The following is a 14,785-nucleotide window of genomic DNA, read 5'->3' as shown; positions in this document are numbered from 1 at the left end:
GGGTTTGGTTTTCACAGCTGTTTTTTACAACGTGTTCATATTTGTAAGGTCCTTTGATGGTATTATTTGAACATGAATTGTTGTATCCTAGGACATAAAATAGATACTATACTTTCAACCACAAGGGTGTGCTAATGAGCTACGAGAGAGAAACAAATGAATCATAATAAAGGACTGAAATTAGATGATTCCACTGTAGATCAGGGACGGTTCAAATAAAAACATGACAGCCAGTGTATGACAAACTGAATCATATATGAATGGAAATGATCTGACTTCGTGATCTGTAAGATGAGTAACTTTAATACATCAAGCAGATTACACATGTTCTTCACTATTTACAAACGTAGCAACGTTTAAGACATGGGTTTTCATGTTGTAATTTAACGAGGGACCCAAAAGTTTTGAAGTTTGTTTTCATTTTATTAGCTAAACTAAAAACTTGTGTAAACGAGAAATTGTCGCAGAAATCAGGCTTGTTTGCATAGCGATGAAAGTGAAAACATATGTGATTAGTCGTGGGTGTGCACATGTCATCATTGTACAATGTGCACTGTCTCTGTAAAAACTCAAACTCAAAATAACGCAACTGTACAGAGCCTCCGGACCGCATTTCTGGATCAAGCATAAATCTGCTTTTAGGGTGACAGTCTTGATTGAAGGGTCAAGGCAACGTCAGGGGTCAAGGTGACAGTCTTGATTGAATGGTTAGGGTGACAGTCTTGATTGAAGGGTCAAGGTGACAGTCTTGATTGAAGGGTTAGGGTGACTTCAGGGGTCTTGGGTCTCCCAGACTTCATCATCATAGTTGGGGATGGAGGTCTGGGAGTGGTCTTCAGGGTGACCATCTCCATAATTAGCATTCAAAGCCAAGTCCATTGGGGTTTCCTGGAGGGGATGTGACTGTGAGCAGGCTGGTCCACTCTGTGTGTTCTCCTCCATGCTCTGGTCTTCTCCCGCTCCAGACTGCTCAGCCACAGTCCCCAGGACCTCAGGGTTAGAGTTCAGCTGAGTTATGACATCAGGGTTTGAGGCGGCATCTGGTATCTCCTCAGGATGGACATCTTCAGCATTCAAAATGTCCACCTCTGAAGGTCCCTGACAGACTGGTGGTTTCTGGGTACCTTCTAGTGATGACCTCACCTGGTCACCTCTTTCATCTGGACCAACCACAGTGGTAGCTGGGAGATCATCTGCTCTCAGATCATCTGCTCTCACTTCCTGTGTCTGGAGGTCAAGGTTAGGGTCACCTGTGGTCCCTGTTCTGCCCAGAGTTCCATCCTGGTCCTGAGTTTGACCCTCCACTACAAAGAAGTTGTTTCGGACAATGTAGCGAACACACTGCAGGAGCACGTTCCTCTCATGGCGGATGTCTGGGGCCAGTAACTGTAAAGGTCAGGGGTCATAGAATAATTCAGCAGGTAGAAAAAATGCCAACTACACATGCTACCTACACATGCTACCTACACATGCTAACTACACATGCCAACTACACATGCCAACTACACATGCCAACTACACATGCTACCTACACATGCCAACTACACATGCCACCTACACATGCTACCTACACATGCTACCTACACATGCTAACTACACATGCTAACTACACATGCTACCTACACATGCCAACTACACATGCCAACTACACATGCTACCTACACATGCTACCTACACATGCTACCTACACATGCTACCTACACATGCTAACTACACATGCTACCTACACATGCTACCTACACATGCTAACTACACATGCTACCTACATTCACAATACAGACGTAAATGTTTATCTTTTATCTCAACACTGTAAAATCAGTTGTGCCTCGTTGCCTCTTTCCTGGTGTCTTACCATCTCAAGCAGAGTGGCACGGCGCTGTTGGGGGGTGTCCATGTTGTTTCGTCCTCCTCTCGCTCCTCTTCCTCTCCCCCTACCAGGTCTATGAGGACCAGACCCAGGCTGTGGTTCCCGGGGGGGCTCAGGGTAGAGTCTCTTAGCCCCAGATGAAGCACTGTTCTGGGGCTTGGCTGGCAGAGCCTTCAGCATTGCCTGGTTCTCCTTCAGCAGCTGACTGGTCCTCTGGATGGGCAGGACTGAGACACCACTAAGTTCACATCTCAACGTGTTGACCAATGAAATATAATGAAAGGCAAAAATATTAAAGCTAAAATGACAAGTAACAAGTCAGACGTCATAGTATTTTAAAAGCTGTTTTTAGGTCTTACGTTCAGACTCAACAACAAGTCCATAGTAAAACACTGGAATCATTGGCGACGTCTTCTGTTTGTTGCCTCCCTACGGGGGACAACAGGCCTCCATACGGGGGACAACAGGCCTCCATACGGGGGACAACAGGCCTCCATACGGGGGACAACAGGCCTCCATACGGGGGACAACAGGCCTCCATACGGGGGACAACAGGCCTCCATACGGGGGACAACAGGCCTCCATACGGGGACAACAGGCCTCCATACGGGGGACAACAGGCCTCCATACGGGGAACAACAGGCCTCCATACGGGGAACAACAGGCCTCCATACGGGGGACAACAGGCCTCCATACGGGGGACAACAGGCCTCCATACGGGGGACAACAGGCCTCCATACGGGGGACAACAGGCCTCCATACGGGGGACAACAGGCCTCCATACGGGGGACAACAGGCCTCCATACGGGGGACAACAGGCCTCCATACGGGGGGACAACAGGCCTCCATACGGGGGACAACAGGCCTCCATACGGGGGACAACAGGCCTCCATACGGGGGACAACAGGCCTCCATACGGGGGACAACAGGCCTCCATACGGGGGACAACAGGCCTCCATACGGGGGACAACAGGCCTCCATACGGGGGACAACAGGCCTCCCTAGGGGGACAACAGGCCTCCATACGGGGGACAACAGGCCTCCATACGGGGGACAACAGGCCTCCATACGGGGGACAACAGGCCTCCATACGGGGACAACAGGCCTCCCTACGGGGACAACAGGCCTCCCTACGGGGACAACAGGCCTCCCTACGGGGACAACAGGCCTCCCTACGGGGACAACAGGCCTCCCTACGGGGACAACAGGCCTCCCTACGGGGACAACAGGCCTCCCTACGGGGACAACAGGCCTCCCTACGGGGGACAACAGGCCTCCATACGGGGGACAACAGGCCTCCATACGGGGACAACAGGCCTCCATACGGGGACAACAGGCCTCCATACGGGGACAACAGGCCTCCATACGGGGACAACAGGCCTCCCTACGGGGGACAACAGGCCTCCCTACGGGGGACAACAGGCCTCCCTACGGGGGACAACAGGCCTCCCTACGGGGGACAACAGGCCTCCCTACGGGGGACAACAGGCCTCCCTACGGGGGACAACAGGCCTCCCTACGGGGGACAACAGGCCTCCATACGGGGACAACAGGCCTCCATACGGGGACAACAGGCCTCCATACGGGGACAACAGGCCTCCATACGGGGACAACAGGCCTCCATACGGGGACAACAGGCCTCCATACGGGGACAACAGGCCTCCATACGGGGACAACAGGCCTCCATACGGGGACAACAGGCCTCCATACGGGGGACAACAGGCCTCCATACGGGGGACAACAGGCCTCCATACGGGGGACAACAGGCCTCCATACGGGGGACAACAGGCCTCCATACGGGGGACAACAGGCCTCCATACGGGGGACAACAGGCCTCCATACGGGGACAACAGGCCTCCATACGGGGGACAACAGGCCTCCATACGGGGGACACAGGCCTCCATACGGGGACAACAGGCCTCCATACGGGGACAACAGGCCTCCATACGGGGACAACAGGCCTCCATACGGGGACAACAGGCCTCCATACGGGGACAACAGGCCTCCATACGGGGACAACAGGCCTCCATACGGGGACAACAGGCCTCCATACGGGGGAAACAGGCCTCCATACGGGGGAAACAGGCCTCCATACGGGGGAAACAGGCCTCCATACGGGGGAAACAGGCCTCCATACGGGGGAAACAGGCCTCCATACGGGGGAAACAGGCCTCCATACGGGGGAAACAGGCCTCCATACGGGGGAAACAGGCCTCCATACGGGGGAAACAGGCCTCCATACGGGGGAAACAGGCCTCCATACGGGGGAAACAGGCCTCCATACGGGGGAAACAGGCCTCCATACGGGGGAAACAGGCCTCCATACGGGGGAAACAGGCCTCCATACGGGGGAAACAGACCTCCATACGGGGGAAACAGACCTCCATACGGGGGAAACAGGCCTCCATACGGGGGAAACAGGCCTCCATACGGGGGAAACAGGCCTCCATACGGGGGAAACAGGCCTCCATACGGGGGAAACAGACAGCTGACATTTAAAGCTCACCTTGTGGTTCCTGGTCGCTGTCGCTGTCGGTCATGGAGCCGTAGCTGGCCATCAGAGATCCCAGCCCTGATGTCATTTGTTTAGGGGCCACAGTCACCCCACCTCCACTGACTGGCTCCTCTGTATCAGAGTCTACAGAGGTCAGAGTAAGGGTCAGAGTCAACAGGGGTTGTGTATACAGGGACAGACATTAGGACCTTTAAAAAGCTTGTCTCTGGCAGGTTCCTGGATCACTGACCTGGGTCACTGTTGGCCAGAGCCCCCAGAGGGTCTCCGTCCCTGGGGAACTGAGTGAGGGGTGGAGGCCTCTCCGTGGGGGTTTGAGTGGGGTGTGGTGGTCTCTCTGACGGATGAGGACCCGGTCTGGCCCATCTGCCCCTCTGGAACCTTCCACCACGCTGTCCACGACCTCTACCCCTCATCCTCCTAACAACAGAACACACAGCGTGACCTAAATAGTTCAGGGTAGGTCCCAACTATTCAGTGGAGGAAACTTGTGCATCAGTACAATATCATCCTGTTGTATTTGTAACCTAACTTGTACCAACCAATAAAATGTAGGAAGAAGAAAGTACACGTACCCAAACTGAGCCGTTTCCAGCACCGCACCAGTCTCCTCCCTGGCATCCATCACTTTCCTCCTCTTCTCCACGTTCACCAGGGTTGGGTACTTCCTGTACACAAAGAGACTGATGTTGTGCTTTCTGATAGTGTCACGTGACCTTGAAATTACTAAAAAGTGTTTCCTTCAAGGGTTGATTTTTGGGACCCATCCTCTTTACTATTTATATTAATAATATTGGTACATCTGCAAAAACCTGTAACATTCGTCTATATGCTGATGACACTTATGTACGCTATTGGCCCTGCTGCTGACCAATCAGAGCTGCCATCGGATGTGGTTAGCTATTGGCCCTGCTGCTGACCAGTCTGTTAGAGCTGCCATCGGATGTGGTTACCTATTGGCCCTGCTGCTGACCAGTCTGGTAGAGCTGCCATCGGATGTGGTTAGCTATTGGCCCTGCTGCTGACCAGTCTGTTAGAGCTGCCATCGGATGTGGTTAGCTATTGGCCCTGCTGCTGACCAGTCTGGTAGAGCTGCCATCGGATGTGGTTACCTATTGGCCCTGCTGCTGACCAGTCTGTCAGAGCTGCCATCGGATGTGGTTAGCTATTGGCCCTGCTGCTGACCAGTCTGTTAGAGCTGCCATCGGATGTGGTTAGCTATTGGCCCTGCTGCTGACCAGTCTGTTAGAGCTGCCATCGGATGTGGTTAGCTATTGGCCCTGCTGCTGACCAGTCTGTTAGAGCTGCCATCGGATGTGGTTAGCTATTGGCCCTGCTGCTGACCAGTCTGTTAGAGCTGCCATCGGATGTGGTTAGCTATTGGCCCTGCTGCTGACCAGTCAGAGCTGCCATCGGATGTGGTTAGCTATTGGCCCTGCTGCTGACCAGTCTGTTAGAGCTGCCATCGGATGTGGTTAGCTATTGGCCCTGCTGCTGACCAGTCTGTTAGCTAACCACATCCGATGTCAGCTCTATTGGCCCTGCTGCTGACCAGTCTGTTAGAGCTGCCATCGTATGTGGTTAGCTATTGGCCCTGCTGCTGACCAGTCTGTTAGCTAACCACATCCGATGGCAGCTCTATTGGCCCTGCTGCTGACCAGTCTGTTAGAGCTGCCATCGGATGTGGTTAGCTATTGGCCCTGCTGCTGACCAGTCTGTTAGAGCTGCCATCGGATGTGGTTAGCTATTGGCCCTGCTGCTGACCAGTCTGTTAGAGCTGCCATCGGATGTGGTTAGCTATTGGCCCTGCTGCTGACCAGTCTGTTAGAGCTGCCATCGGATGTGGTTAGCTATTGGCCCTGCTGCTGACCAGTCTGTTAGAGCTGCCATCGGATGTGGTTAGCTATTGGCCCTGCTGCTGACCAGTCTGTTAGAGCTGCCATCGGATGTGGTTAGCTATTGGCCCTGCTGCTGACCAGTCTGTTAGAGCTGCCATCGGATGTGGTTAGCTATTGGCCCTGCTGCTGACCAGTCTGTTAGAGCTGCCATCGGATGTGGTTAGCTATTGGCCCTGCTGCTGACCAGTCTGTTAGAGCTGCCATCGGATGTGGTTAGCTATTGGCCCTGCTGCTGACCAGTCTGTTAGAGCTGCCATCGGATGTGGTTAGCTATTGGCCCTGCTGCTGACCAGTCAGAGCTGCCATCGGATGTGGTTAGCTATTGGCCCTGCTGCTGACCAGTCTGTTAGAGCTGCCATCGGATGTGGTTAGCTATTGGCCCTGCTGCTGACCAGTCTGTTAGAGCTGCCATCGGATGTGGTTAGCTATTGGCCCTGCTGCTGACCAGTCTGTTAGAGCTGCCATCGGATGTGGTTAGCTATTGGCCCTGCTGCTGACCAGTCTGTTAGAGCTGCCATCGGATGTGGTTAGCTATTGGCCCTGCTGCTGACCAGTCTGTTAGAGCTGCCATCGGATGTGGTTAGCTATTGGCCCTGCTGCTGACCAGTCAGAGCTGCCATCGGATGTGGTTAGCTATTGGCCCTGCTGCTGACCAGTCTGTTAGAGCTGCCATCGGATGTGGTTAGCTATTGGCCCTGCTGCTGACCAGTCTGTTAGAGCTGCCATCGGATGTGGTTAGCTATTGGCCCTGCTGCTGACTAGTCTGTTAGAGCTGCCATCGGATGTGGTTAGCTATTGGCCCTGCTGCTGACCAGTCTGTTAGCTAACCACATCCGATGTCAGCTCTATTGGCCCTGCTGCTGACCAGTCTGTTAGAGCTGCCATCGTATGTGGTTAGCTATTGGCCCTGCTGCTGACCAGTCTGTTAGCTAACCACATCCGATGGCAGCTCTATTGGCCCTGCTGCTGACCAGTCTGTTAGAGCTGCCATCGGATGTGGTTAGCTATTGGCCCTGCTGCTGACCAGTCTGTTAGAGCTGCCATCGGATGTGGTTAGCTATTGGCCCTGCTGCTGACCAGTCTGTTAGAGCTGCCATCGGATGTGGTTAGCTATTGGCCCTGCTGCTGACCAGTCTGTTAGAGCTGCCATCGGATGTGGTTAGCTATTGGCCCTGCTGCTGACCAGTCTGTTAGAGCTGCCATCGGATGTGGTTAGCTATTGGCCCTGCTGCTGACCAGTCTGTTAGAGCTGCCATCGGATGTGGTTAGCTATTGGCCCTGCTGCTGACCAGTCTGTTAGAGCTGCCATCGGATGTGGTTAGCTATTGGCCCTGCTGCTGACCAGTCTGTTAGAGCTGCCATCGGATGTGGTTAGCTATTGGCCCTGCTGCTGACCAGTCTGTTAGAGCTGCCATCGGATGTGGTTAGCTATTGGCCCTGCTGCTGACCAGTCTGTTAGAGCTGCCATCGGATGTGGTTAGCTATTGGCCCTGCTGCTGACCAGTCAGAGCTGCCATCGGATGTGGTTAGCTATTGGCCCTGCTGCTGACCAGTCTGTTAGAGCTGCCATCGGATGTGGTTAGCTATTGGCCCTGCTGCTGACCAGTCTGTTAGAGCTGCCATCGGATGTGGTTAGCTATTGGCCCTGCTGCTGACTAGTCTGTTAGAGCTGCCATCGGATGTGGTTAGCTATTGGCCCTGCTGCTGACCAGTCTGTTAGCTAACCACATCCGATGGCAGCTCTATTGGCCCTGCTGCTGACCAGTCTGTTAGAGCTGCCATCGGATGTGGTTAGCTATTGGCCCTGCTGCTGACCAGTCTGTTAGAGCTGCCATCGGATGTGGTTAGCTATTGGCCCTGCTGCTGACCAGTCTGTTAGAGCTGCCATCGGATGTGGTTACCTTGCAGAAAGCCCTTGTGGATTTCAAATGGGTCCTTCATGCGGGGAAAAAACTAAATACACCTAGTTTTTTCTCATTTTCGTAGAGATATTTCAGATGGTTTACACATGTATGCATTGGTCCTCTCATTGAGCAGCCTTGATGCATTGAATGGTCCTCTCATTGAGCAGCCTTGATGCATTGCGTGGTCCTCTCATTGAGCAGCCTTGATGCATTGTGTGGTCCTCTCATTGAGCAGCCTTGATGCATTGCGTGGTCCTCTCATTGAGCAGCCTTGATGCATTGCGTGGTCCTCTGATTGAGCAGCCTTGATGCATTGTGTGGTCCTCTCATTGAGCAGCCTTGATGCATTGAATGGTCCTCTCATTGAGCAGCCTTGATGCATTGCGTGGTCCTCTCATTGAGCAGCCTTGATGCATTGCGTGGTCCTCTCATTGAGCAGCCTTGATGCATTGCGTGGTCCTCTCATTGAGCAGCCTTGATGCATTGCGTGGTCCTCTCATTGAGCAGCCTTGATGCATTGCGTGGTCCTCTCATTGAGCAGCCTTGATGCATTGCGTGGTCCTCTCATTGAGCAGCCTTGATGCATTGAGTGGTCCTCTCATTGAGCAGCCTTGATGCATTGAGTGGTCCTCTCATTGAGCAGCCTTGATGCATTGCGTGGTCCTCTCATTGAGCAGCCTTGATGCATTGAGTGGTCCTCTCATTGAGCAGCCTTGATGCATTGAATGGTCCTCTCATTGAGCAGCCTTGATGCATTGCGTGGTCCTCTCATTGAGCAGCCTTGATGCATTGCGTGGTCCTCTCATTGAGCAGCCTTGATGCATTGCGTGGTCCTCTCATTGAGCAGGTTCCCAACTTTACATATTAGGGATTTTGGATTATCAGAAATGTGATGTAAAAATAAAAAGACAGATCAGCTGGTAAAGGCTTTATAGAACTCGACCAGGCCTCTCCCTAAACAGAACGCAGGCTGGACCCTCAACTTCCTGTCCTATACAGAACGCAGGCTGGACCCTCAACTTCCTGTCCTAAACAGACAGCAGGCTGGACCCTCAACTTCCTGTCCTAAACAGAACGCAGGCTGGACCCTCAACTTCCTGTCCTAAACAGACAGCAGGCTGGACCCTCAACTTCCTGTCCTAAACAGACAGCAGGCTGGACCCTCAACTTCCTGTCCTATACAGACAGCAGGCTGGACCCTCAACTTCCTGTCCTAAACAGACAGCAGGGTGGACCCTCAACTTCCTGTCCTAAACAGAACGCAGGCTGGACCCTCAACTTCCTGTCCTAAACAGACAGCAGGCTGGACACTCAACTTCCTGTCCTAAACAGAACGCAGGCTGGACCCTCAACTTCCTGTCCTAAACAGAACGCAGGCTGGACCCTCAACTTCCTGTCCTAAACAGAACGCAGGCTGGACACTCAACTTCCTGTCCTAAACAGAACGCAGGCTGGACCCTCAACTTCCTGTCCTAAACAGAACGCAGGCTGGACCCTCAACTTCCTGTCCTAAACAGACAGCAGGCTGGACCCTCAACTTCCTGTCCTAAACAGAACGCAGGCTGGACCCTCAACTTCCCTGCAGCCCCTCATTATGGGGCTTCCCATTTATCAGAAGGCAGCAGACATTACTCTAAAACTCTGGGATACAGAGTTCACATTTTTATTTTACCAGGAGAGTTGACTGAGAACACCGGTTTAATACTGATCAATGCATCATTTATCAGGTGGTCAGCTGGACCTCTCCAGTAGATCACTTCATTTATCAGGTGGTCAGCTGGACCTCTCCAGTAGATCACTTCATTTATCAGGTGGTCAGCTGGACCTCTCCAGTAGATCACATCATTTATCAGGTGGTCAGCTGGACCTCTCTAGTAGATCACATCATTTATCAGGTGGTCAGCTGGACCTCTCCAGTAGATCACTTCATTTATCAGGTGGTCAGCTGGACCTCTCCAGTAGATCACTTCATTTATCAGGTGGTCAGCTGGACCTCTCCAGTAGATCACATCATTTATCAGGTGGTCAGCTGGACCTCTCCAGTAGATCACTTCATTTATCAGGTGGTCAGCTGGACCTCTCCAGTAGATCACATCATTTATCAGGTGGTCAGCTGGACCTCTCCAGTAGATCACATCATTTATCAGGTGGTCAGCTGGACCTCTCCAGTAGATCACTTCATGTCTCCCTTTTGGTTTAGAAAGCTCTGCCGAACCAGCTACCAACATCTCGGTTGTCTCGTCAAAGTAGAAAAACACGAGGCACCAAACCCAGCTCACAACTCGAGGTTCCTCTACCAACCGAGGTTTATTAGCCTTCAGTTGTAAGGCCCCCCCATGTTAGGAACCATCCTCATTCCATCTGGAATCCTTGGTGCGAATAAGGACGTTTAGAAAGCTGACGAGGAATACATTCACTCTGGTTGGTGAGTGTTTCGGTTGATTGTAATCATTTAGTGTTATTGAAAAGTAGTGAATCTGAAAACGGCTGTATCCGTTTTACTGAATGATGTTGAATTGTTTGTTCTCAGGTCACCATTGAGAATGAGACCCTGGTCTCCCCTGAAAAAACCCACTACAAAAATACCCTTAAAGCGAACACTTACTAACAAAATAGCTATACTGTATATGCTTCTATAGACAGCTAAACAAACTGGAACAAAAACACACTGCTTTCGGAGAGTATTCAGACCCCTTGCCTTTTACCGCATATTTTACGTTACAGACGTATTCTAAAATGGATTAAATAAAAGAAATCAGCAATCTACACAATACCCCTTGAAGGACAAAGCGAAAACCGGTGTTTAGATATGTAGAAATACCTTATTTACATAAGTATTCAGACCCTTTGCTATGAGACTCGAAGTTGAGCTCAGGTGCATCCTGTTTCCATTGACCATTGTTGAGATGTTTCTACAACTTGGAGTCCATCTGTGGTCATTTCAATTGATTGGACACGATTTGGAAAGACAGACACACGCCTATATAAGGTCCCACAGTTGACAGTGCATGTCAGACCGAAAACCAAGCCATGAGGTCGAGGGAATTGTCTGTAGCGCTCCGAGACTGGGTTGTGTCGAGGCACAGATCTGGGGAAAGTTACCAACAAAAAAAGTCTGCAACTTTGAAATTCCCCAAGAACACAGTGGCCTCCATCATTCTTAAATGGAAGAAGTTTGGAACCACCAAGACTCTTCCTAGAGCTGGCCGCCCGGCCAAACTGAGCAGGCGGGGGAGAAGGACCTTGGTCAGGGAGGTAACTAAAAACCAGATGGTCTCTGACAGAGCTCTAGAGTTCCTCTGTGGAGATGGGAGAACCTTCCAGAAGGACAACCATCTCTGCAGCACTCCACCAATCAGGGCTTTCTGGTAGAGTGGCCAGACGGAAGACACTCCTCAGTAAAAGGCACATGACAGCCCGCTTGGAGTTCGCCTAAAGCCACCTAAAGACTCTCAGACCAAGAGAAACAAGATTCTCTGGTCTGATGAAACCAAGATTGAACTCTTTGGCCTGAATTCCAAGCATCACGTCTGGAGGAAACCTGGAACCATCCCTACGGTGAAGCATGGTGGTGGCAGCATCATGCTGTGGGGATGTTTTTCAGCAGCAGGGACTGGGAGGATTGAGGGAAAGATGAACGGAGAAAAGTACAGAGAGATCCTTGCTGAAAACCTGCACCAGAGCAATCAGGACCTCAAATTGGGGCGAAGGTTCACCTTCCAACAGGACAACGACCCTAAGCACACAGCCAAGACAATGCAGGAGTGGCTTCGGGACAAGTCTCTGAATGTCCTTGAGTGGCCCAGGCAGAGCCCGAACCCGATCAAACAGCTCTGGACAGACCTTAAAATGGGATAAACTCCCCAAATACAGGTGTGCCAAGCTTGTAGCGTCATACCCAAGATGACTCGATGCTGTAATCGCTGCCAAAGGTGCTTCAACAAAGTGCTGAGTAAAGGGTCTGAATACATGTGGAAGTCTTCATTTTTATATAAATTAGCAAAAAAAAATCTAAACCAGTTTATGCTGTCATTGAGACATTGTGTAGAAAAAAAAATGAATACATTTAAAAATAACGCTGTAACGTAATAAAATGTGGATAAAGGGGCCTGAATACTTTTCGAATGCACAATCACAAAAAGTCAGTATCTAGTGTGGCCACCAGCTGCATTAAGTACTGCAGTTCATCTCCTCCTCATTGACTGCACCAGATTTGCCAGTACTTGCTCTGAGTTACCCCACTCTTCCACCAAGGCACCTGCAAGTTCCCGGACATTTCTGGGGGGGACACGCACAGAACAAGCAGTATGGCTGGTGGCATTGTCATGCTGGAGGGTCATGTCAGGACGAGCCTGCAGGAAGGGTACCACATGAGCGAGGAGGATGTCTTCCCTTTAACGCACAGCGTTGAGATTGCCTGCAATGACAACAAGCTCAGTCCGATGATGCTGTGACACACCGCCCCAGACCATGACAGACCTTCCACCTCCAAATCGATCCCGCTCCAGAGTACAGGCCTCGGTGTAACGCTCATTCCTTCGACGATAAAAGCAAATCCGACCATCACCCCCGGTGAGACAAAACCGTGACTCGTCAGTGTAGAGCACTTTTTGCCTGTCCTGTCTGGTCCAGCGACAGTGGGTTTGTGCCCATAGGCAATGTTGTTGCCGGTGATGTGTGGTGAGGACCTGCCTTACAACAGGCCTATAAGCCCTCAGTCCAGCCTATTGCGGACAGTCTGACACTGATGGAGGGATTGTGCGTTCCTGGTGTAACTCGGGCAGTTGTTGTTGCCAACCTGTACCTGACATTTATTACAAGCACAACGAACATATTTGAAGAGTGTTTTTATGATAAGACTAAAAGTTGATACGTTTTTTTGGGGTGTTCCATGCTCAATAAAAGTCCAATGTACCCTTGGAGTCACATTGGTGAGACAAAAGTTACTGCCCCTTTAAGGGGTGGGCCTTTACCGTGGTAACGGTAGGCTTCGCCTGTCTGTGTCAGAAATGATTCTCCAACATTCCTTTGCTAGTAGCAGCAAACTCACTGGAACAACCACCTAGCGTGAACACAACTATGTAAATAGCCAAGAAACACGAGGACAACGTCACACTTCAGTGGTAGAAGCCTGTGCACCTCAAATTCTCACTTTTATAGGCTTGAGTAAATTAGACCAACTTTTCTGCCTGCGTGGCTCCCCAGCCAGGCGGTGTGGCTGCGTGTCCCACGGCTCCCCAGCCAGGCGGTGCGGCTGCGTGTCCCACGGCTCCCCAGCCAGGCGGTGCGGCTGCGTGTCCCACGGCTCCCCAGCCAGGCGGTGCGGCTGCGTGTCCCACGGCTCCCCAGCCAGGCGGTGCGGCTGCGTGTCCCACGGCTCCCCAGCCAGGCGGTGCGGCTGCGTGTCCCACGGCTCCCCAGCCAGGCGGTGCGGCTGCGTGTCCCACGGCTCCCCAGCCAGGCGGTGTGGCTCCGTGTCCCACGGCTCCCCAGCCAGGCGGTGTGGCTGCGTGTCCCACGGCTCCCCAGCCAGGCGGTGTGGCTGCGTGTCCCACGGCTCCCCAGCCAGGCGGTGTGGCTCCGTGTCCCACGGCTCCCCAGCCAGGCGGTGGGACACATCTTGGCCATGTTCTGTTATAATCTCCACCCGGCACAGCCATAAGAGGACTGGCCACCCCTCATAGCCTGGTTCCTCTCTAGGTTTCGGCCTTTCTAGGGAGTTTTTCCTAGCCACTGTGCTTCTACACCTGCATTGCTTGCTGTTTGGGGTTTTAGGCTGGGTTTCTGTACAGCACTTCGAGATATTAGCTGATGTACGAAGGGCTATATAAATACATTTTATTTGAAATGTTTGCGCTGTGGCAGGGCTGGGCGATATGGCCAAAACATATCACAGCATTTGAAAAAGGCATTTCTGAATAATAAAAGTTCAACATTTGTTTTGACCCCAGGGGTGGCACCCCCTACTGTACATGACCCCAGGGGTGGCACCCCCTACTGTACATGACCCCAGGGGTGGCACCCCCTACTGTACATGACCCCAGGGGTGGCACCCCCTACAGGACATGACCCCAGGGGTGGCACCCCCTACTGTACATGACCCCAGGGGTGGCACCCCCTACAGGACATGACCCCAGGGGTGGCACCCCCTACAGGACATGACCCCAGGGGTGGCACCCCCTACAGGACATGACCCCAGGGGTGGCAATGATAAAAGTGAAAGTGATTTCAATGAGTCTTTCTCTATTCTGAATGTTTTATACTGTTCAATTCAACCCCCACAAAATTCTGCACTCATTTGAGAATTCCCACAATGCCACGTAGGGCTGCATGATATGGGCAAACAATCTAGGCCTTATTTTTAACCAAATGTTGAAATTGCAATTTGACTTGTGATTTAGAGCAAAACACTTGGGTGAACTGTTGGAATCACGGAAATAGAATGATTATTCATATTCTATAGTTAGAATATAATAGTGGGCACTTTGATTAGAGTGTTTGACATAACAAATGAAAATGCCAGGGAGGAGTTACTGTGACAGGGTAGGAACCAAAGTGTTGACAAGTGTTTCCTAGGGGACCCTATAATATTTGGCTACATTGA

At 51.7% G+C, this 14,785-nt stretch overlaps 1 protein-coding gene across 2 annotated transcripts in view; it reads right to left on the bottom strand.

The window, feature by feature from the left end:
- Positions 1-551: 551 nt before the first annotated feature.
- The window catches only part of LOC120036996 (nuclear fragile X mental retardation-interacting protein 1-like), a 45,139-nt gene continuing 30,905 nt past the window's right edge, over positions 552-14,785 (bottom strand). For both annotated transcript variants that reach the window (XM_038983235.1, XM_038983236.1), the window contains exons 6-10: positions 4,955-5,047; positions 4,612-4,799; positions 4,374-4,505; positions 1,853-2,094; positions 552-1,386 (exon numbers count right to left, since the gene is read on the bottom strand). In XM_038983235.1, coding sequence (XP_038839163.1) covers positions 772-1,386; positions 1,853-2,094; positions 4,374-4,505; positions 4,612-4,799; positions 4,955-5,047 — 1,270 coding nt within the window. In that variant the 3' untranslated portion in view covers positions 552-771. The remainder of the gene's footprint in view (positions 1,387-1,852; positions 2,095-4,373; positions 4,506-4,611; positions 4,800-4,954; positions 5,048-14,785) is intronic.

This window comes from Salvelinus namaycush, unplaced genomic scaffold (genome assembly GCF_016432855.1).
Source record: "Salvelinus namaycush isolate Seneca unplaced genomic scaffold, SaNama_1.0 Scaffold154, whole genome shotgun sequence".
In the NCBI taxonomy this organism is placed as follows: Eukaryota; Metazoa; Chordata; class Actinopteri; order Salmoniformes; family Salmonidae; genus Salvelinus; species Salvelinus namaycush.
The sequence above is the reverse complement of the archived record's forward strand: the minus strand, read 5'-3'. Positions and strand labels throughout refer to the sequence as shown.